The 22,015-nt window shown below is 49.1% G+C and overlaps 1 protein-coding gene across 1 annotated transcript in view; it reads left to right on the top strand.

Annotated features, from left to right (window-relative positions):
- The window catches only part of LOC112859865 (protein Shroom2-like), a 65,665-nt gene that overhangs the window by 23,383 nt on the left and 20,267 nt on the right, over nt 1-22,015 (top strand). Inside the window, exons 3-4 of the mRNA XM_086696576.1 lie at nt 2,265-4,722; nt 6,252-6,349. Of these exons, the coding sequence (XP_086552702.1) occupies nt 2,265-4,722; nt 6,252-6,349 (2,556 nt within the window). The remainder of the gene's footprint in view (nt 1-2,264; nt 4,723-6,251; nt 6,350-22,015) is intronic.

Genomic DNA, 22,015 nt, shown 5'->3' with positions numbered 1-22,015 from the left:
GAGAGAGAGAGAGCGAGCGAGTGAGCACACAAGAACAGGGGAGGGGCAGAGAGAGAGGGAGAGACAGAATCCCAGGGAGGCTCTGTGCTGTCAGCCCAGAGCCCGACTTGCGGCTCCAACTCACAAACCCTGAGACCGTGACCTGAGCCAACATCAAGGGTCGGACGCTTAACCCACTGAGCCACCCAGGCCCCTTGTGTTTTTTGTTTTTGTTTTTGTTTTTGTTTTTGTTTTTGTTTTTTTTGGAGAGTGGGTTGCAATTTTATTTTTTATTTATTTTTTTTTTTTCAGTATATGAAGTTTATTGTCAAATTGGTTTCCATACAACACCCAGTGCTCATCCCAACCCTTGTGTTTGTTTTAAGAGTGATTTAGCCAGTTCGGTCTCCTGTGTCCTTGCCCTAATCACACAGTTTTCCCTTTCATCCTGGTTCTCCCCAAACCTAAAGTCGCCAGGGTTGTGGTAGTTTTTCTTGTTTTTTTGTTTCTTACCTTGAAGACTGAATGTTCCAGCTTTGTTGAACTTTACTGAAACCAGTTTTTCTTTTTTTAAATGTTTCTTTTTGAGAGAGAGAGAGAGAGAGAGAGAGAGAGTAGGGCAATGGGTAGAGAGCTAGGGAGACAGAGAATCCCAAGCAGGCTCCACGCTGCCAGCTCAGAGCCCCACACGGGGCTTGAAACCAGAAACTGTAAGATCATAATCTGAGCCAAAATCAAGAGTGGGATGCTCAACTGACTGAGTCACCCAGGCTCCCCACGGAAGCATTTTTAACATACTTGGATAAGTAGTTTTACCATCGAGAGCCATTAGCCTCCTATATACACTGTCACTACCTCATAGAATAACTGATTCCTTAACAAACATATCTCCCAGCTTGTAGCAACAAACCTGATTTTGTATTTCCCTGTCTTAGGCCCCATCCTGCTTCAGAACCAGTATTTTTGGCATTCAGGTACAGCTCCAGTGAACTCTGTCAAGTTAATGAGTCCCCTGAGCACGACAGTGTTTGTTTTGCTAAGAAAGCCTGTGGCTTGGGTCCTTTATCAAATATTCCATTAACTGAGAGTTAAGTGGAGCTCTTGGTACTTTAATATTTGGGTGTGGAAAAGTAACGTTATCTCTGGATTTCCCCTTTTAATTTGAAAATTATCGTTATTTGGGGCACTGGGGCGGCTCACTCGGTTAAGCATCCAACTCATCCTGGTCTCACTGTTCGTGAGTTCGAGCCCCACATCGGGCTCTGTGCTGACAGCTCAGAGCCTGTTTGGGATTCTCCCTCTCTCCCTTTCTCTCTGCCCCTCCCCTGCTCTCTCTTTCTTTCTCAAAATAAATAAATAAACCTAAAAAATTTTTAAAAAGAAAAAAGAAAATTACTTTCATTTGATTGCTTCTTCGGTTTTAGTAATCCATAACAAGAATCCTTTTATACGCTAAACCCCGGGGTTCACAGTCTTGTTCTTTGAGGGGGCTGGTAGGAAATATTTTAGGCTTCATGGGTCTCTGTCAGTTGCAGGTACCCAGCTCTGCCATTGTCGCTCAGAAGCATTCACAAACAGGGGCGCCTGGGTGGCGCAGTCGGTTAAGCGTCTGACTTCAGCCAGGTCACGATCTTGCGGTCCGTGAGTTCGAGCCCCGCGTCGGGCTCTGGGCTGATGGCTCAGAGCCTGGAGCCTGTTTCCGATTCTGTGTCTCCCTCTCTCTCTGCCCCTCCCCCGTTCATGCTCTGTCTCTCTCTGTCCCCCCAAAAATAAATAAACGTTGAAAAAAAAAATTAAAAAAAAAAAAAAGAAGCATTCACAAACAGTGTGTAAACAAATGGCCATAATTGTGTTCCAATCACAGCATATCTGTGAGTGCTGCGATGTGAATTTCCTGTCATTTTCACGGGTCACAGAATAATCTTTTTTAAAAAATGTCTTTAATGTTAATTTATTTTTGAGAGAGAGAGACAGAGAGAGAGAGAGAGAGACAGAATGCGAGCAGAGAAGGGACAGAGAGAGAGGGAGACATAGAATCTGAAGCAGGCTCCATCCAGGCTCTGAGCTGTCAGCACAGAGCCCGACGCGCAGCTCAAACTCACGAGCCGTGAGATCATGACCCGAGCCAAAGTTGAACGCTGAACCCACTGAGCCACCCAGGCGCCCCGGCATCTGGACGTTTCTGTGTGGGGCCAGCTGTGTTCTTGGTCCTGCTCTCCTCATTTGTCCCCTTTACTATTGCTCGCTTCAAAAGCAAACTCTTCTCTCTGGTCCTTTCTTCCTAGTTCTTCCTCCCATGACCTGTCTGGCACGTGGGAGCACACGAATCTGCAGCGTACCTCTGACCACTTTAGTTCCCTGGGGAGCGTCGACAGCCTGGACCACCCTTCCCAGCCCTACCCCTCCAGACGCCTCTCTGCCGCCAGGTCCAATGGCAGCATCGACCACCTGGGCGGCCCGAGCAAGCGGGACTCAGCTTACGGCTCATTCTCCACCAGCTCCAGCACGCCCGACCACACCTTGCCCAAGGCTGATGCGTCCTCTGCGGAGAACATCCTCTACAACGTGGGCCTGGGGGAGGCCTGTAGGCCGGGCGGCCGGCAGGGCCAGGCTGCCAGTGACCCCCAGGGCCTGGAGGACAGGCTCGGGTACTTCCCACCCCGGGTCCCCCGTGACGGCAGCAGAAGCCCCAGGCCAGAGGACAGTCCTGAGACCAAGCTGGCCACCCCTGGAAAATCAAATTTGGGACCGGTTTGGTATGTCCCCGATAAGAGAAAAGCACCTTCCTCCCCTCCTCCACCGCCTCCCCCTCTCCGCAGTGACAGCTTCGCTGCCACCAAGAGCCACGAGAAGGCCCAGGGCCCTCTGCTCTCAGACACCGCCAGTGTGCAGCACTTTCCAGGCCCGCCCCAGGCCCAGCCCCGCAGTGACTGGAGACCAGAGCCCGCCAGTCAGCAGTGGAGGCCGGCACGGCCCGGCAATGGGAAGAGAGTCGGGAGCTCGGGCCCTGCGCCCCAAGTCCCCCTGGACCGTGGGGTGCCGACCCCTGACCACAGGCCGGGTGGCCTCCCAGGGGCCCCCGGCCGGCTTCAGGCCTCCCTGTCCAGCACGGACGTGCGTTTCCCGCAGGCCTCCTGTGGCTGCCAGCACCCGCGCCAGTACAGTGACGAGAGTCCCTTCTGTCACGACGGCCCCAGGGCCGCCTCGTCGCTGAGGGAGCAGCACTGTGTGGCCGTCCCTGGTGGCCGCCAGGAGCCTTCTGCCCACTGTGTCCAGGACGACGGCCCCACTCGGCTCAGGTGGCCCGGTGCCACCGAACAGAAGGGCAACAGCGGTGGGCAGAGCCGCTACTACTGTGTGACCAGCAGACAGTGCCCGCAGGCAAGCGCCCAGGCGGGACAGCCCCACGAGGAATATTGGCAGTCTGACGGGGCCGCAGAAGCCCACGAACTCCCCACTGAGCACCCAATGGGCCACGGGCCCTGGGGTCACATCCAGCACGAGGAGGAGGCCTCGGACACCCGTGAGAGCGACCAGGCAGCCAAGGGCCACCCCGTGGGAAGTGAGGAGCCACAGACAGCCGCCCACAGGGCAGGAGCGGCGGGGAAGGAAGCCGCCGACGGCTTCCTGTGGGCCGCGGGAGAAAGCGGCAAGATCTCCCCTCGGAAGACGCCTATGCTTCACTCGCTGGCCCGGGAGGGGGCGCGCCCGCCCGACGACGGCCCGGGAGCTGGTGCCGAAAGGCCGCCCCCGTTCGACGGCCAGGTGGGCAGAGCCACCCGGAGAAGCGACCGCTTCGCCACCACCCTGAGGAACGAGGTCCAGATGCGCCGAGCCAACCTGCAGAAGAGCAGAAGCACGGTGGCGCTGGCTGGGGCCGACGAGGCGGCTCGGGAGGCCGGCGGCTGGCAGGTGGAGCCGGGAGGCATCCCCGGCACCTCCCCAGAAGGTTCCTTCCGGGGCACCTATAAAGACCACCTGAAGGAGGCCCAAGCCCGGGTCCTGAGGGCCACGTCCTTTAAGCGCCGCGACTTGGAGCCCGGCCCGGCCGATCGTCCCGCGGGGTCAGCCGAGCCGCGGACTGAGGAGCACGGCACACATCTGGATGCCACCCCCCACTTCTGGGAGGGGGGCCTGCCCAAGCCGTCCCCGTCTGGAGGGGGCCTGCCGCACGTTCCCCGCATTGGGGCCCGGAAACGGTTCACGGTGCAACAGAAGCTGAAATCGTACTCCGAACCCGAGAAAATGAACGAGGTGGGGCTCGCAGGGCCCGATCGCCCCCACCGGCACCCCGGTGCGTCCGAGGACACCATGGGCACATTCGCCGACAGGTGCAAGTTTTTTGAGGAAAGCAGCAGACCCATTCACCAGAGACCTGGGCAGAGGCAAGTGCTCTGTGGATTCCCGAAGGAGAAGCTGGAGAGGCCGCGGACAGCGGGCCACGGGTACGAGGGTGCAGAGCCTTGGTTCCAGAACAGGGCCCACACGACCTCCCTTGGAGAGAACCCCAGCAGTCACGGAAAAACGGCGACCATGGGAAAACCAGAACCGCCTCAGAGACTTGGAACCTTTGCTGAGTATCAAGCCTCTTGGAGGGAGCAGAGAAACGCTCTAGAAGCCAGGAGTTCTGGGCGGTATCACTCAGCGGATGACATCTTGGACGCAGGTCTGGATCAGCACGAGAGGCCACAGTACGTTCATGGAAGGTCCCGTTCCTCACCATCCACAGACCCCTACAAACAGGTAAGGTTTGTGCCCCAGCCAAGGAAGAGCTGCCCCGGGCTGCTGTCTTAAGGCACATATAGGATGCCCTGAAAATACGATGGCCCAATGTCAGTGTCGCTTGTGTCCCGCCGTTTGGGCATCGTTTGTGTGCACCGGCTCTCTCGTGTCAACTTGTGTGGAAGGTACCTGGGGACTAAACAGGTACATCCATGACAATTTAACTCCGTATCCGTGTGCCTGCCTTGAGTCCCCGGCCTCCCCATTGTCACTTGCTTCAGCTGTCTCTCCTCATAATTAGCTTGCCCCAACCTTAACCCCACGTAAAGAATTTGGGGGGAACCCTAGAAAATGGTCAGTTCTCCTCTGAAATGAAAAGGGGTGAAGACAGTGTATGATACACGATAGCCACTCTTCAAATGCTGAGGCCTTTAAAATTTTTAATATTTGTTCCTTGTAGTATTTTTTTTCAAATATGTTTAGATTCCTCCAGAACAAATGTAATTAAACATGCAATGCATTAAACTGTTGCACTTTTTATAAGGTGAGAATTCTTTTTATTTTTTTTTTATTAAAAAGAATTTTTTTAAGTTTATTTTGAGAGAGAGAGCGAGTGAGTGAGCAGGGGAGGGGCGGGGGGAGAATCCCAAGCAGACTCCATGCTGTCAGCACAGAGCCCAGCGCGGGGCACAGACTCACAAACTGTGAGATCGCGACCCGAGCCGAAACCAAGAGTCAGACGCTTTAACTGACTGAGCCACCCAGGCGCTTCTATAAGGTAAGAGTCCTAATGCTAAAAGTTGACTTTAAGCTTTCTAGAAAACTTAAAGAAAACATTCCAGTGTCATCTCGCCTCTTTCTCTCTCTCTCTCAAAATATAAATAAACATTAAAAAAAATTTTTTTTTAAAAGAACCAGTAGTAGGTTCAATACACAATATTCAGGGGGTGCCTAGTTGCCTTAGTCGGTTGAGCGCCTTTTTTTTTTTTAATGTTTATTCATTTTTGAGAGACAGAGTGCAAGCAGGGGAGGGGAGAGAGAGAGAGAGAGACACAGAATCTGAAGCTGGCTCCAGGCTCCGAGCTGTCAGCACAGTCTGACACGGGGCTCAAACTCAAGGACGGTGAGACCATGACCTGAGGCAATGTCAGACGCTTAACCGACTGAGCCACCCAGGTGCCCCAAGCGTCTGTCTCTTGATTTCGGCTCAGGTCACCATCTCACGGTCCATGGGTTCAAGCCCTGTGTCAGGCTGTGTGCTGTCCGTGCAGAGCCTGCTTCGGATCCTGTCTCCCTCTCTCTCAGCCCCTCCCCAGCTCGCTCTCTCTCTCTCTCTCTCTCTCAAAAATAAATAAACACTAAAAAACAACAGTTTGGAGAGCGGAGCTTGTGAGACCTGTGGCTGAGTGTCATTACAAGGCGGCAGGCTGCGTCCTCGCCTCCGTGGCACAGGCTTGCGGGGCAAACCCACAATGAGGGGGTTCGTAATAATAGATGTCTTGAGGAAGGCAGCTTGATGATTCGGAGTTTCACTGTGCTGCTCTTGGCAGGAAGCTGCCATCGAACCACAACAGCAAGTGGGGGACGCTGGTGAGCACAGGCAACTTTCTGCCACCGTCCGGGCCGAGGAGGGACGCCCTAATCCGAGGTGGGTGAATTCTGGGTTTGGGGTTGCTAAGAAGACATCTTGGAGGTGGCCTTCTCGATGGTGGGTGAATGCTTGGTTCACGTGATTGGGCCTCTGGTGGTTTTTTTGCCAAAGCCAGCATGGCTGCTAACTGGATGCAGTTTCCAGCACCTCAGCATCCCCGCTGCAGACGTGGTGCCATTTGAGCAGAGCCTGTAGCCCTGCGCTGCCTCCAGCAGAAGCGTCTCAAGGGCGAAGATGCCTTCTGATGCCATCGTGGCTTCTTTTTTTTTTTTTTTTTTTTGGTTCTTAAAATGGCTGCTGTGTATGCTGTACAGTACGGTTCTTTATGTTCACAGAATGAGAAATCCAGTGTAATGTGCTTGAATGAAATGCTTTATCCAGAATGCTCGTTGAAAGGATGCTTTAATGATCTAGTACACAGCTGGGCTGCCGGGGCGTGGTCTCCAAATTGGAGTTGCCTGGGAAGATTGTCAGAAAGGAATGGAGCCAGCCTTTCTAAATTGGGCTTATTTCGAGCTCGAAAATAGAAATCAAGTCCGTCGGCTCCTCAAGAGGATCTGAAAGAGTGGTGGATGGTAGCAGTGTTATTAGCACGTTGTGTGCCATAGTTCTCAAATGTGGTCAGTGTAGCTGTTTAACTGTAGTGAGGATAGAATTTAGACTGATTAAGTAAATGAATCAATAGTGTCATCTCGCCCTTGATATGCACGAGGAGGGAGGGAGATGGAAGCGTAGAATACTGTAGGACCTGTGGTATCAGCTTATTTTAAGAGGGCTGATAGGGGCGCCTGGGTGGCTCAGTCGGTTGAGCGTCCACCTTTAGCTCAGGTCAGGATCTCACGGTTCGTGAGTTCAACCCCCACATCAGGCTTGCTGCTGTCAGCTCAGAGCTCGCTTCAGATCCTCTGCCCCTCTCTCTCTGCCCCTCCCCCATGCACACACTCTCAAAAATAAAACATTTAAAAAAAAAGAGGGTTGATAGAACGGTGGAAATAAAACTACACAATTGGGTCACTGAATACAGATCTTTCTACTGCTTTGAGAATATCTGGTGATTGGTGTGATATTCAAATTTAAACACTTAACCTCAAAATTCAGGGTTCTGTTGCAGAAATAACCAATTTAAATGTTTGCTTTTGAGAGCCTTCTATACTGGGGTTTTATTTCATTTGGCTTTAAACTCGAGTGCTGTTAGCCTCACAGGAGAGTATCCAATCTTTACGTGGCTCTGAGGGGACACGAGTGGTATATTGTGTAGGAAGTCTGTGTAATTATCTGCATGGCTAAAACCAAGAATCCCTGGGTAAGAAGGAATGGCCGCTGAATAATACACCTACGGAATCGAGCGGTTTTTGAGAAACACAATCACAGCTTTATTACTGTACATTCTGGGTAAGTCACGTGCCCAGCACCAGCTGTACTCTTTCTTCCAAGCCCACTTCTGGGCTGTGTTGCAGTTGTGAGAGCGCTCGGTGCACCCTGCATGTGCGAGCTCTGGTTTCACCCTTGTGCTCCTGCCATGTATGTATTTCACTGATCCTGAGGAGGGTCTGTGTGGTGGTTAGAGTTAGCTCCCCTGCAGTGAACAGAGTCCTAATGAATAGCTCTAATGTACAGTGTGTGTGTGTGTGTGTGTGTGTGTGTGTGTGTGTGTGTGTGTGGTAAATGGCACTATCAATAGTGAAAGGGTCAAGAGGAACAGGGGGAGGGACCATATGCTTCATTTATCATGGCTGTGTCTTCTAGCGGACTGTGTAACCACCCTGAAGAAATTAGTTCCAGAAGCTTTCTGCTTTTGAGCTACAGACCCAGCAATTTTCAGAATTGTGTGCACTTTCAAAGAGTGGCAGGACTCAATGAAATTCTAGAATAGGAGCATTGAAAAGCCATTCCCAGTTTTTTTCAGAGAATGTTTGTTTTTCGAAGTATCAGTAAGAAATAATGTACTTAAAACATTAAATCTGGGAATAAAAGAAATGAAAACTCAGGTTAAGGAGTGTCTTTTGCTCACCAAAAATAAAATCCTATAATACAAAGATTTTAAGATACCTAATGTTTTGCATAAATTTTTTAAATGTTTTATTTATTTTTGAGAGACAGAGAAACAGCACGAGTGGGGAAAGGGCAGAGGGAGAGAGGGAGACACAGAATCCGAAGCAGGGTCCAGGCTCTGAGCTGTCAGCACAGAGCCCAACGTGGGGCTCGGGTTCACAAACTGTGACATCACGACCTGAACCGAAGTCAGACGCTCAACCAACTGAGCCACCAGGTGCCCTGCATGAATTTAAAACAATATAAGTGTGTCTATAAAAAATATGAATTATTGGGGTGCCTGGCTGGCTCAGTCAGTACAGCATGGTACTTTTGATCTCGGGGTTGTGAGTTTGAGCCCCACACTGGGCGTAGAGATTGCTTAGAAATAAAATCTTAAAAAAAAATTACTGATCTGATAATGGGGCAGGATAATGAATGGTTTTCATTGTATTCTGTTGAGACAAGAGTAGGGCATCAAGATAAGAGTTACTTGTTTACGCAAACCACACAGAGAACATATTTGTGAGGGTCAAGGTTCTGTTCTATATAAAGATAAATAGGACAAAGGTTCTGCTCCCGAAGGACCTCACAGTGTAGGAGGGAAGGACAGACACCCATACTTAACCACTGAAGAGGTGACACATAAAGTATAATTTTGGTGAAAAGTTACGTGGTGCATCCGAATCTTGGAGGAAAGAGGATGGGGTGACTTCTGGATGAGTCCTGGGGAAGACGGGGGGTTTGATCTGAAATCAGCCCACTCCCATGAGAGCAGATCGAATCGCGTGCACTTAGTACCAGCTTTCCCTGTGGTGGGCAGCGTCCCCTGCCCACACCCGACCCTCAGTCTCCTGGCTTCTGTTCTCTGAGGCTTTGTACCAGCTCTCCAAGCCCCGTCATTGTGGCCAGCACAAGTCTGCTTCCTGCAAAGCTGCTCCCTCGCTGACTTGGGGTCCCTCGTAAGTCGGATGCTTATTCCGGCTATTGTAACAAAATACCAGAGACTGGGTAGCATCCACAAAAAAAAAAAAAAAAAAAAAAATTTGTCTTCTCACTCTTCTGGAGGCCAGAAGTCCAAGTTCGAGATGTCAGCCTCATTTCCCCCAAGGCTTTTTTCATGACTTGCAGACAGCCACCTCCTCCCCGCGTCCTCACGTGGTCTTCCCTCCGCGTGTCTGTGTCGTGATCTCTTGTAAGGCACCAGGCTGGATCAGGGTCCCCTCTGATGACTTCATTTTACCTTACTTACCTCTTCAATAACCCTCCATCCAAATAGTCACATTCTGAGGTCCTGGGGGTGAGGACGCAAGCATATAAATTTTAGGGGGATACAGTGAGTCCGTAACAGTGGGAGGAATGTCGTTTCTGCCTTATACCTTAAACCAGTGCTGTCTGCTGCATCGGCCCTCTCAGGAAGTGTCACCCCATCATTGAGCGGCTGAGGCCACACCTGATAGGGGAGCATTTAAAATTTTTAAAATTTTTATTTATTTACTTGCTTCTTTCTTTCTTTCTTTATTTTGAAGTGGGGGAGAGCAAGACCAGGGGAGGGGCAGAGACAGAAAAAGAGAGAGAGAATCCCAAGCAGGCTCCGAGCCATCAGTGCTGAGCCTGATGTGGAGCTCAAACTCACGATCCATGAGATCATGACCAGGGCTGAAATCCAAAGTCCGGTGTTCGACGAACTGAGCCACTCGGGCGCCCCGTTACGGGAGCATTTAAAATAAAGGAAGAGGGAGGCTGCCATCCTTGAGTGTGGCTGGTGAAGAGAGGGGAATTTGGCAGAACCTCTCTGGAGGGCTTTTTGGTGGCCCGTAACCACTGCAGGCACCTTCTGGTTCACTGATCCCACTTTGAAGAGTCGCCCTTCCAAGTGAACGGCAGCACAGAGGCATTCCCCGCTGAGGTGCTGACTGATGCTCACTTGGTGGGTGTGTTTGCACCCCACCTTTCCCAGTTCTCATGGAGTCACCCCCTTGCTGCCTGCTGGTCTCCTTGCCTGGATGGCTGGTAGTGCCTTTGAACGGGGTGGAGGTCATCCTGTTTTTGCCCCTCGGTACCCTCCTTGCCGGGGCTCGGATCTGAGCCACATCTCCCCTGGTCACCTTGCTGCCCAAGCCAAGGCCCACCTTCCTCAGGCAACACAGTGCTCCCTGGGATCACGTTCCCGTCTTCGTGCAAGCTTTCGTCATCTCCAGCCTGGACCACAGCAGCTACCTCCTCACTGGTTTTGGAAGATAGATTACAACTGTCCCAAGGCCCAAACCATTCAATGGCTTCTAGTTGCACTTGGAATAAAATGCAGACTCCTGACTGTGACCTGGAAGGCCCTGTATGCCCGTCCTTTTGTGGGGGGGCACCCTTCGTCACTCCTCTCCCATCCAGGCTCAGGACTCATTGCCACCTTCCTATCCCTTGAACAAGCCAAGCTCGTTTCTCCCGCAGGGCCTTGATGCTTACTATGAGACTGTTCCTGGAATACCACAAGCCTGCCTCAGGACATCTGCTTAGCAAATGGCAGCTGGGTGTTCATGCTCAGCTTGGGGAGGGGACCTGTGGAGCACAGTGACTGACAGATGGCTGGACCAGTTGTCAGGTGGACGAGTGGAGACATGGGTGGGTGGTGGGTAGATAAATGCATAGGTAGGTGGATAAATAGGATGGATTGGCAGATGAATGGATAGGTACCAGCCTAACAGCCCTTGGTTCGGTCCTTGATTATGGTGGATAAGGATTCCGTGTTGGTACATTCTGTATGCTAAATGTCATTTAAGATTTTAGTTATACAATAGTAATAGTTTATACAATAGTGTCTTTCTGTCCTAGCATAACATTGAGAATCAAGACATTTATGTCTTGATTTGGTAGTGTGGACTTGTTTTCCAGTATCGTGTTTTTTAAATGTTTATTTATTCATTTTTGAGACAGAGAGAGTACAAGCAGGGGAGGGGGAGAGAGGGAGACACAGAAACCGAAGCAGGCTCCGGGCTCTGAGCTGTCAGCACAGAACCCAAGGCGGGGCTTGAACCCACGGACCTTGAGATCATGACCTGAGCCAAAGTCAGATGCTTAACTGACTGAGCCACCCGGCGCCCCTCCAATATCATATTTTAAAGCTTGTAAGAAAGCTAAGCTATGCTATAGGCGATTATTGTTCTCCGATTTGAGTGTTCAATGAGTACTGTGTTCTGGGAGGCTCTGGAGACCAAAGGTGATGAAAGGGGATCTAGGGGTGGAACACCATGGCTGTGGGTGCTGGCAGGTTCTGTCTGCGTAGCTGCCTTCCAGCCATTTCCACCCCCGCCTTTAGGAGCGAGTGCCAATGGGCTGGCACTGACCTGCAGACCTGTATCTTGTTGGGGCAGATGAGGAAGGAGGAGGAGGAGAAGGTATTCTGAACCCCAACAACTGTAAAATTGAATCTGTATGCAGTTGAGCTCTTTAGGGAAAATGTGCTTGAATATAAAATTCATAAATAAGCTAAACCCACCTGAGGGGCACCTTCCTGTACACTTTCCTTGAGAGGTGACTTGGCTTACAGAGGTTGGTTAGTGCAAAGACTGATTTTGCATGTATTTTTCTTTTTTTTTTTTTAATTTTTTTTTTAATGTTTATTCATTCTTGAGACAGAGAGAGAGACAGACCATGAACGAGGGAGGGTCAGAGAGAGAGGGAGACACAGAATCTGAAGCAGGCTCCAGGCTCTGAGCTGTCAGCACAGAGCCCGACGCGGGGCTCGAACTCACAGAGTGTGAGATCATGACCTGAGCCGAAGTCGGCCGCTCAACCGACTGAGCCACCCAGGTGCCCCAATGTATTTTTCATTTTAAGTTTACTTATTTTGAGAGAGAGAAAAGAGCACACGTGAGCGAGCAGGGGAGGGGCAGAGAGAGGGAGAGACATAATTCCACGCAGGCTGTGTGCAGTCAGCACACAGCCCAACATGGGGCTGGAACTCAGAACCATGAGCTCATGACCTGAGCTGAGATCAAGAGTCAGCTTAACTTACTGAGCCATGCAGGCGCCCCTGACTTTTCATTTACTAAACAAGCTTCTTACAAATACATTTCAAAGTAAGAGAGATTAGCCAGCCAAAGTCTATTCCTCATTTGTTGCTTTAGGGAAGACCTTTGCTTTTCCTGGTCCTCAATTAGCTAAGGGGCAATTGAAGCTTTCCATTTTGGACTGCCCTGCTGGGTAATTATGCAGCCCGCGCTGGGATAACAAGGGGACACTCCAGCTTGGACGTTTTCCAGGGTGGAGCCAGCATCTGGCAGAGCCGGCACTGGGCATAGCTTCCTTCTTGGGCAGTGGGCTTTGTGCCTGCAGTGCTTACACACTTGGCCTCGGCCTTCCGTCCTGGAGAGGAGAAAGGGCGTGGCAGAAAAAACCCTGAGCCCCCCCCCGGGAGGGGGGGGGTGCTGGTGGGTTGTAACTCCAGTTCCTCCCTGCATTTGTAGCCACATGGCTTTTTAGGGAACGCAGAGTGAGGACAAGCGAGCGATTGCAGACTTTCTTCCATGCTGGCTTCGTCTGGTGACTTCACGTTATTTGAAAGGGACATGGTGGGGCGGCGTGTGCGGATTTGGGGCCGGAGAGGAAAGACGGGAGACCCAGAGCCAGGACAGAAGAGGCGTGCCTACGGGGCGGGGGCAGGGGCGGAGGCCTAGGGGAGGAGAGGGGAGGGGAAGCGGACGGCCCGCAGTTCTGAGTTCCGGGCAGGGAGAGGAGCCGGAACTGGGAGTCACATGACTTCCGGTGCTCTTCCGGGGAGACTCCCCCCCCCCCCCCCCCGCCTCTAGCTGCGCCTGCGTGCTGGGCGCGCGCCCCCTGGTGACCGCCAGAGGCCGCTGCGTGCCCTTCCCTGATGGAGAGACCTCCACAGCGGCCCAGATGCAGAAACCCCCTGCTCTTTTATCCTCTTGTCTCTCCCGGCCAGTTGTCCGCTCTCTTCAGAGCTCAGACCCTTGTCGCTTGACCTTGGTTGAATTTGCACATAAAGGTATTCATCAGTGTTTTTTTTTCTTTGTCTGGAAATCCATCTAAGCATGCCAAGACCCGTCTCCTTTCAGTTCTCCCAGCCTGCTTCTATTCTCTAGGCTGTGTCTGAGGGCCGAGATGGTCTGGGAAAGTACCCACTCAGCCATACACATTTTTTTTTTAAATTTTTTTTTCAATTTTTATTTATTTTTGGGACAGAGAGAGACAGAGCATGAATGGGGGAGGGGCAGAGAGAGAGGGAGACACAGAATCGGAAACAGGCTCCAGGCTCCGAGCCATCAGCCCAGAGCCCGACGCGGGGCTCGAACTCACGGACCGCGAGATCGTGACCTGGCTGAAGTCGGACGCTTAACCGACTGCGCCGCCCAGGCGCCCCTCAGCCATACACATTTAAATACTCCTTACGTTAACGCTGTTCATTTTGACAAAGTCATTGGCAAAGTCTGCTCTTCCTCCTTTGGAGATCATCTTTGCTGCCTGTTAACTTTTGTAGAGTCTTCTGGTTGGTTGCCTAGTTAAGGTGCCTTCCATCTTGACTCAAGAACCAAGTTCCTATTTCTTATTTTTATTTATTTATTTTTAATGTTTATTTATTTTAGAGAGAGAGAGAGAGCACAGTTGGAGGGGGGCAGAGAGAGAGGTAGGCGCAGAATCCGAAGTAGGCTCCAGGCTCTGAGCTGTCAGCACAGAGCTGGATGCAGGGCTCGAACCCACAAACTGTGAGGTTATGACCTGAGCCAAAGTCCGTTGCCCAACCGACTGAGCCACCCAGGCGCCCCAGTTCCTATTTCTTCTAATGGGACCTAGCATGGCACTCTATTTGATCCATGTTAAGTTGGCTTTCCTGCCATTAGTGGGTGAAGCCAAATGTCTTAAACCTGAGTGATTAACTCAGGTTAGAAATATATGCACATCCCTGGGACTCCTGGGTAGCTCAGTCGGGGTTGAGCGTCCCGCTCTTGATCTTGGCTCAAGTCATGATCCCAGGGACATGGGATCAAGCCCTGTGCTAAATGTGGAGCCTGCTTAGGGTTCTCTCTCTCTCTCTCTCTCTCTCTCTCTCTCTCTCTCTCTCTCTTTTACTCTGCCCCACCCTTGCCACAGAGAGGAGCGAGGTGTAGGGCCAGCAGAGTCCTCCCTGATGACCCAGTAGGGTCCTGGCTGAGTTGATGCGTTCCTTCTATACCTGCCTACCTCAAGGCCACCATCCATTCAGCGTCATTCATTTTTAGAAACTTTGGACAGTAGACGTGCCAAATACAGGCACGTTGTTTGGGGCCAGGATAAGGCAACCTAATGGCAGATTTCTCCTTTGCTCCTTTTCCTTTGTTGGCATTTTTATATTAGAACTTTGAAATCATTGTGTGTGCAGAAAACCGTTGGGGAATGCCAGGCCCACCAACGCTGAGCTCCCCACAGGATGACTGTGAGGACTGGCCTGCTGTCTGGTTCTCAGTTCCACCTCCTCCCCTTAGGACTCACAGGCTTGTAGGTCTCTATCCAGAGGGCCTCAGTGGCCATTCTTTGTCTCTGAGGTTACTCCAAATTACTTGCCCTCCCGCCCTTCAGTGAGGTTGTAAAGATTTATTTGTGCTAAGATCCAGACAACATAAAATTTCCCATTTGAATGTGTGCCATTCAGTGACATTTACTACATTGATGTTGTGCAACCATCACCACTATCTAATCCCAGAACATTTTGTCACCCCAAAAGAAAACCACCTACCCACTAAGCAGTCACTCCTGACATAGGCTTACTTTCTTTAACTTAAGAGATAACTTGACGTGATCCACCACGTGGGGCAAGAGTACGTCTTACAATACGCAGTTGTTGCCAGATGCGGGTGAGATGGGGACTCGGCTCTCGGCACTCACTTGCCACAGGCTCGGTTGTCGGGTTCTCGCACCCAGTCTCCAATCGGCTTAACCCCTGCATTTGCTGAAGGTCCACACACCTGAAATTAAAGAAAAGTCACCTATTTCTCTTAAGCGATTGAGATTGCATCCCAATATTGCTTTTTCTTTTTTTTTTTAAATTTTTTTTTTAACGTTTATTTATTTTTGAGACAGAGAGAGACAGAGCATGAACAAGGGAGGGGCAGAGAGAGAGGGAGACACAGAATCTGAAACAGGCTCCAGGCTCTGAGCCGTCAGCCCAGAGCCCGACGCGGGGCTCGAACTCACGGACTGTGAGATCACGACCCGAGCCGAAGTCAGACGCTTAACCGACCAAGCCACCCAGGCGCCCCACGTCCCAATATTTCTAAGCATGTGTTAAAACTACACATCGCCCAGGACTTCACGGAAGAGCACACAGAGCCGGGGGCGTGTTTTACGTCTGTGCCCCCAGCCCCACCCCAGTAGCCCTTTTGCCTCCCACTCCCAATACAGAAATCCTTGCCACCCCCACCAGAATTCAGAGGAAAGGAAGGCGAGGGAGGAAGACAAGCACGGGTAGTAGCAGAATGGTTGCCTGAAAAATAGATCTCCTTCAGGGGCGCCTGGGTGGCTCAGTCGGTTAAGCGTCTGACTTCGGCTCAGGTCATGATCTCGCGGTTCGTGGGTTCCAGCCCTGCATCGGGCTCTGTGCTGACAGCTCAGAGCCTGGAGCCTGCTTTGGATTCTGTGTCTCCCTTTCTCTCTGCCTCCCTCCTCCCTCCCCCCTGCCCCGTGCCCCCTGCTTGTGCTCTCTCTCTCTCTCTCTCTCTCTCAAAAATAAATAAACATTTAAAAACAAACCAAAAAAATTATTGAAAAAAATAGATCTACTTCAGGTTTTCTCAAACAGCATTTGGAGCATGTTCTTGGGAATAAGCATGTTCTCTGTGTGAGTTTACTTTTCTGTCATTGTTTCCATACTAATCCTTCAATTCATAAAAGGATATTCCAGGTGATGTGAGGGAGTGTCTCATTGTCAGTGGCACTCACATAACTGCCCCTGGCTGGGAGGAAAGAACCTGTCCACATTCATCCATTAAGCTATCCTTCTAGATCGGCAAAAGACATCAAGGTGCCTGGCCCCCAGAGCTCTTTGTCTTGTCAGTCAAAAGAAAAGCGACGGGCGAAATGAGGCCTTCTGTGACATCCAGAAAACCAGTAGCTGAACTGGAAAGTAGTGCTGAGGTATCAGGTGGGGCCACGGGAGAAACAGTTTGTTCCCAGAAAACTCCCCACACCATCGGATTCAACATTTGCTTTGTGGTCTTGCTCTCATAAAACGTGCAAATTTGTTTTGTGTTTTATAGCCTAGGAGCTATGAAAACAAAGAAAGTGAAATGTTTTACATTTAGACATATTTCACAGTACAGTAAAAAGTAAAGCCGTATGTGAGATCGCATATGTCGGCAGAATCTATAGAGACACAAAGTACATTCGTGTTGCCAGGAATTTGGGGTCGGGGGGCAACGAGAATGGCTGCTGTGGTAGGTATGGAGTTTCTTCTGGGGGTGGCGAGGATGTTCTGGAATTAGATAGCATAGATAGTTGTACAATTCTGTGAACATACTAAAAAATACTGAGTTGTATACTTCCATGGGGTGAATTGTATGATATGTGGACTTTATCTCAATTTTTAAAAATCCGTGAACACTGGGATTCCACAAAAAATAAGTTAATTTAAAATAAGTCTGGGGGTAACAGAAACCCATGAGGGAGGGGAAGGAAAAAAAAAAAAGAGGTCAGAGTGGGAGAGAGCCAAAGCATAAGAGACTCTTAAAAACCGAGAACAAACTGAGAGTTGATGGGGGGTGGGAGGGAGGGGAGGGTGGGTGATGGGTATTGAGGAGGGCACCTTTTGGCATGAGCACTGGGTGTTGTATGGAAACCAATTTGACAATAAATTTCATATATTGAAAAAAACATAAAATAAATAAATAAATGACCCTTCAGAGGAGTCCCACATCTCCTGGGGAAGTGCCTGCCTTAGTATCATCCTGCAGCTCTCAGTTGTCAGTGGGGAGCAACTCTGAACAAAGGCCTCAATGAAAAAGTAGTAATAGGGTTCAAAAAAAATAAAATAAAATAAGTCTGGGGGAACCTGGCTGGCTCAGTCAGTGGAGCATGTGACTCTTGATCTCAGGCTTGTGAGTTCGAGCCGCACGGTGGTGTAGAGATTAATTAAAATCTTATTTATTTTTTAAAAAAAATTTTAATGTTTATTTATTTATTAAGAGAGAGACAGAGCACAAACAGGGCAGAGGTGAGGGAACAGAGAGAGAGGGACACACAGAATCCGAAGCAGGCTCCAGGCTTTGAGCTGTCAGTACAGAGCCTGACCCGGAGCTCAAACCCCCTAACTGTGAAATCATGACCTGAGCCAAAGTTGGATGCTTAACTGACTGAGCCACCCTGGCACCCCAAAAATAAAATATTAAAAATAATTTAAAAATGAAATGAATCTGGACATGACTCAAGTCTGAGAAATGCAGCTGTAGCTCTGAGGTCGACAAAGTTTGTAAAGGGTCAGACAGTGACTTTTCTTTGCTTCGGAGGTCAGACTATTCATGTTGTGATGGCTCAGGTCTTGTAGCATGGAGGCAGCAATGGCAGGTACATACAGGAGTGTATGGCTGTGCTCCAGAAGAACATGGCGGAAATGTTCGCCGGCCCTGGGGTTTGGCCGAGGGATGGCTGTCGGTGAGTGTACTTTTCAGGATTGGGAATGCAGGTCATGAATGGAGCTCTCTTTACACATTCCAGAGAGCCTTCTTTTATGATTCTCTTGCCACATGAGATCCATTTCTCTTGTCATCTTCATTTTACTTGTCTCCTGGGAGGCGGTTGAACTTCTGGAGCTTGAACGGTCCACTGAGTAGAGGTCCTGGGGCTCCTTCACAGCGTAGGGGTAGAGGACGGCGCGGGATGCTCGAACCACGGGCTCCTTTGTGATGTTCTGACTCGCAGTGATGGTGGGGGGTAGGGTCCTCGGACCCTAATGACCAACTCGGGAAGGGCTCAAGGCTTCACCAAAACTTCCCAAGAGGCGAGGGAGAAGAGTTCTTCTGGAGTGTAAGTGCTAAGGTGCTTATCTTGTTCTGTTCCCTTTTTATTTGTGGAATTCTTCAAGAGCGCAAATGTTCTGGGTCAGTTAAAGACCAGGACTTGTATGTAATTTATTACAAGTATTTATAATATAAAGTCTTTTTTTGTAATTAAAAAAAATTTTTTTAATGTCTGTTTATTTTTGAGAGAGAGAGAGCGTGAGCAGGGAAGAGGCAGAGACAGAGGGAGACACAGAATCTGAAGCAGGCTCCAGACTCTGAGCTGTCAGCACAGAGCCCCACATGGGGCTCGAACTCACGAACCGTGAGATCATGACCTAAGCCAATGTTGGGTGCTTAACCGACTGAGCCATCCAGGCGCCCCTTTTTTATTTAAGTTAGTTAACATGTAGCGTAGTAATGGTTTCAGGAGTAGAACCCAGTGATTCATCTCTTACATACGACACCCAGTGCTCATCCCAAAAGTGCCCTCCTTAATGCCCATCACCCATCTAGCCCGTCCCCCCACCCACCTCCCCTCCAGCAACTCTCAGTTTGTTCTCTGTATTTAAGAGTCTCGTATGGTTTGCCTCCCTCCCTGTTTTTACCTTATTTTTCCTTCTCTTCCCCTACGTTCATCTGCAGTGTTTCTTAAATTTCACATATGAGTGAAATCATATATTTGTCTTTCTCTGACTTAATTCGCTTAGAATAAGACGCTCTAGTTCCATCCACGTTGTTGCAAATGGCAAGGTTTCATTCTTCTTGATTGTTGAGTAATACTCCATTGTGTGTGTATATATAAACCACATCTTCTTCATCCATTCATCAGTTGATGGACGTTTGGACTTTTTCCATAATTTGACTATTGTTGAAAGCGTTGCTATACACATTGAGGTACATGTGCCCCTATGAATCAGCACTCCTGTATCCTTTGGATAAATACCTAGTAGTGCAATTACAGGGTCCTAGGGTAGATCTGTTTTTAATTTTTTGAGGAACCTCCTGTTTTCCAGAGTGACTGCACCAGTTTGCATTCCCACCAGCAGTGCAAAAGGGTTCCCCTTTCTCTGCATCCTTGCCAACTTCTGTTGTTTCTTGAGTTATTAATTTTAGTCATTCTGATGGGTGTGAGGTGGTATCTCAGTGTGGTTTGGATTTGTATTTTCCTGATGATGAATGATGTTGAGCATCTTTTCACATGTCTCTTTGCCATCTGGATGTCTTCTTTGGAAAAGTGTCTACCCATTTCTTCACCGGATTATTTGTTTTTTGGGTGTTGAGTTTGGTAAGTTCTTTCCAGATTGTGGATGCTAACCCTTTATCTGATATATTATTTGTAAATATCTTCTCCCATTCCGTTGGTTGCCTTTTAGTTTTGTTGATTGTTTCCTTCACTGTGCAGAAGCTTTTTATCTTGATGAGGTCCCAGTAGTTCATTTTTGCGTTTTTTTCCCTTGCTTCTGGAGCCATGTCTAGTAAAAAGTTGCTGCAGCCGAGGTCAAAGAGGTTGCTGCCTGTTTTTGTCTCTAGGATTTTGGTGGTTTCTTGTCTTACATTTAGGTCTTTCATCCATTTTGAGTTTATTTTTGTGTACGCTGTAAGAAAGTGGTCCAGGTTCATTCTTCTGCATGTCACTGTCCAGTGTTACCAGCACCACTTGCTGAAGAGACTGTCTTTATTCCATTGGATATTCTTTCCTGCTTTGTCAAAGATTAGTTGGCCACACGTTTGTGGGTCCATTTCTGGATTCTCTATTCTGTTACTGTGATCTCTATGTCTGTTTTTGTGCCAGTACCATACTGTCTTGATGATTACAGCTTTGTAATACAGCTTAAAGTCTGGAATTGTGATGCCTCCAGCTTTGGGTTTCCTTTTCATCATTATTTTGGCTATTCAGGATCTTTTCTGGCTGCATACAAATTTTAGAATTCTTTGTCCTAGCTCTGTGAAAAATGCTGGTGGTATTTTGATAGGGATTGCATTGAATGTGTAGATTGCTTTGGATAGTATCGACATTTCACCAATATCGATAACGTAAAGTCTTGCTACCGTTAACATAGCACAAGCAATGAGTGTCCCAGTGAGTGTCCCAGACACCGTAATAATTATGCCTTGCTCTAGTAAACATAGTTGACTTGGATATATGAAAACCCAAATTATAAACCTTAGTATTATAAAAGTGCTTTCTCTTTGGAAATAATTCATTGAGGGCGTTCTTTAAAAATTCCACAAGCACAACTAGCGTCCAGATCTTGATCTCCAGTACCCTTCTGGAATCAAAGCAACCGGTGCTCCTTGGGAGAATGGCTGGGTTTAGGGCTGGGCCAGGGAATCTACAAAATGAGCCTGGAATGTCTTATAGTGCCAAAAAAGTAAGAAAGCACTGAACTAAATAAGCCCAATGACAGTAGGCACATGTCAAAAGGACACAGGAGCCGTCTTAAAGAGCTTCCTATGACCAGAGCTGGAATAGTTAAAACAAGAAAATAATGTTGGATTTTAACCTAGCCTATAAAATAAATATTCTTGCGTCCATACTGATATACACAAATGATGGAATAAATGGGGGGGGGGAGAAAAGGCAAGTCTGTGCAGAAAAGTTCCAGATAATCTGTGTAGTTTGTCTGCCCTCAAGGAGGTGGCGCACAACTCCCGGCTCCTTAAATATGCGCTGTGTAGAGAGGACAGGATGGACAGGTGGAGGGAGAGAAGGACATATGCTAGCCCCTGCCAGGTGATACACAGAGATAAGTTGTGTTGACAGCATGACCCTCGGTGTCATGTAATGAGAATGGCACTTTACCTTCATGATCTTACCCCAAATCCTGTAACGGCAGCGTAATCGTGACCAAACCATCAGATGGATCCTTGTTGGGAGATGTTCTATAAAATGCCTGAGCGATACTCCTCAAAATTGTTAAGGGCATCAAGAACGAAGAAATTCTGAGAATTCTGAGAATTCTCCTTAGGAGAAACTGGGGAGACACAGCTAAATGTAATGTGGTACTCTGGGTAGGGTCCTGGAACAGAAAAAGGACATTAAGTAAAAAAAAAACTTGGGGGCGCCTGGGTGGCTCAGTCGGTTAAGCATCCAGCTTCCACTCAGGTCATGATCTCATGGTTCTTGGGTTTGAGCCCCACATTGGGCTCTGTGCTGACAGTGTGGAGCCTGGTTGGGATTCTCTCTCTCTCTCTCTCTCCCTCTCTCTCTCTCTCTCTCTCCCTCCCTCTCTCTCCCTCTCTCTCCCTCTCTCTCCCTCTCCCTCCCTCTCCCTTTGTCCCTCCCTCGTTCTTTCTCTCTTTCTCTGCCCTTCTCCCTCCCCTGCTCACGCACGAACTCTCCCTCTCTCTCTCGAAAGTAAATAAACATTTAAAAACAACAACCACAACTAAAAAACAATCTAAATCGAGTGTGGGCTGCAGTTAATATTAATGTCCTCAGACTGGCTCATTAATTATAACAAATGTAGCACATTAATGTAAGTTGTTAATTGTAGGGGACACTGGGTGTTGGGTGTATTGGAACTCTTTTATTGTCATATTTTTTCTGTAAGTCTAAAACCATTCTAAATTTTTTTTAATGTGTGCTTATTTTTGAGAAAGAGAAACAGAGTGTGAGCCAGGAAGAGGTAGAGACAGGAGACAC

The sequence above is a fragment of the Puma concolor genome, unplaced genomic scaffold (genome assembly GCF_028749965.1).
Source record: "Puma concolor isolate L17-30 unplaced genomic scaffold, mPumCon1.1.hap2 unalloc_scaffold_5, whole genome shotgun sequence".
NCBI classification, from domain to species: domain Eukaryota; kingdom Metazoa; phylum Chordata; class Mammalia; order Carnivora; family Felidae; genus Puma; species Puma concolor.
The sequence above is the reverse complement of the archived record's forward strand: the minus strand, read 5'-3'. Positions and strand labels throughout refer to the sequence as shown.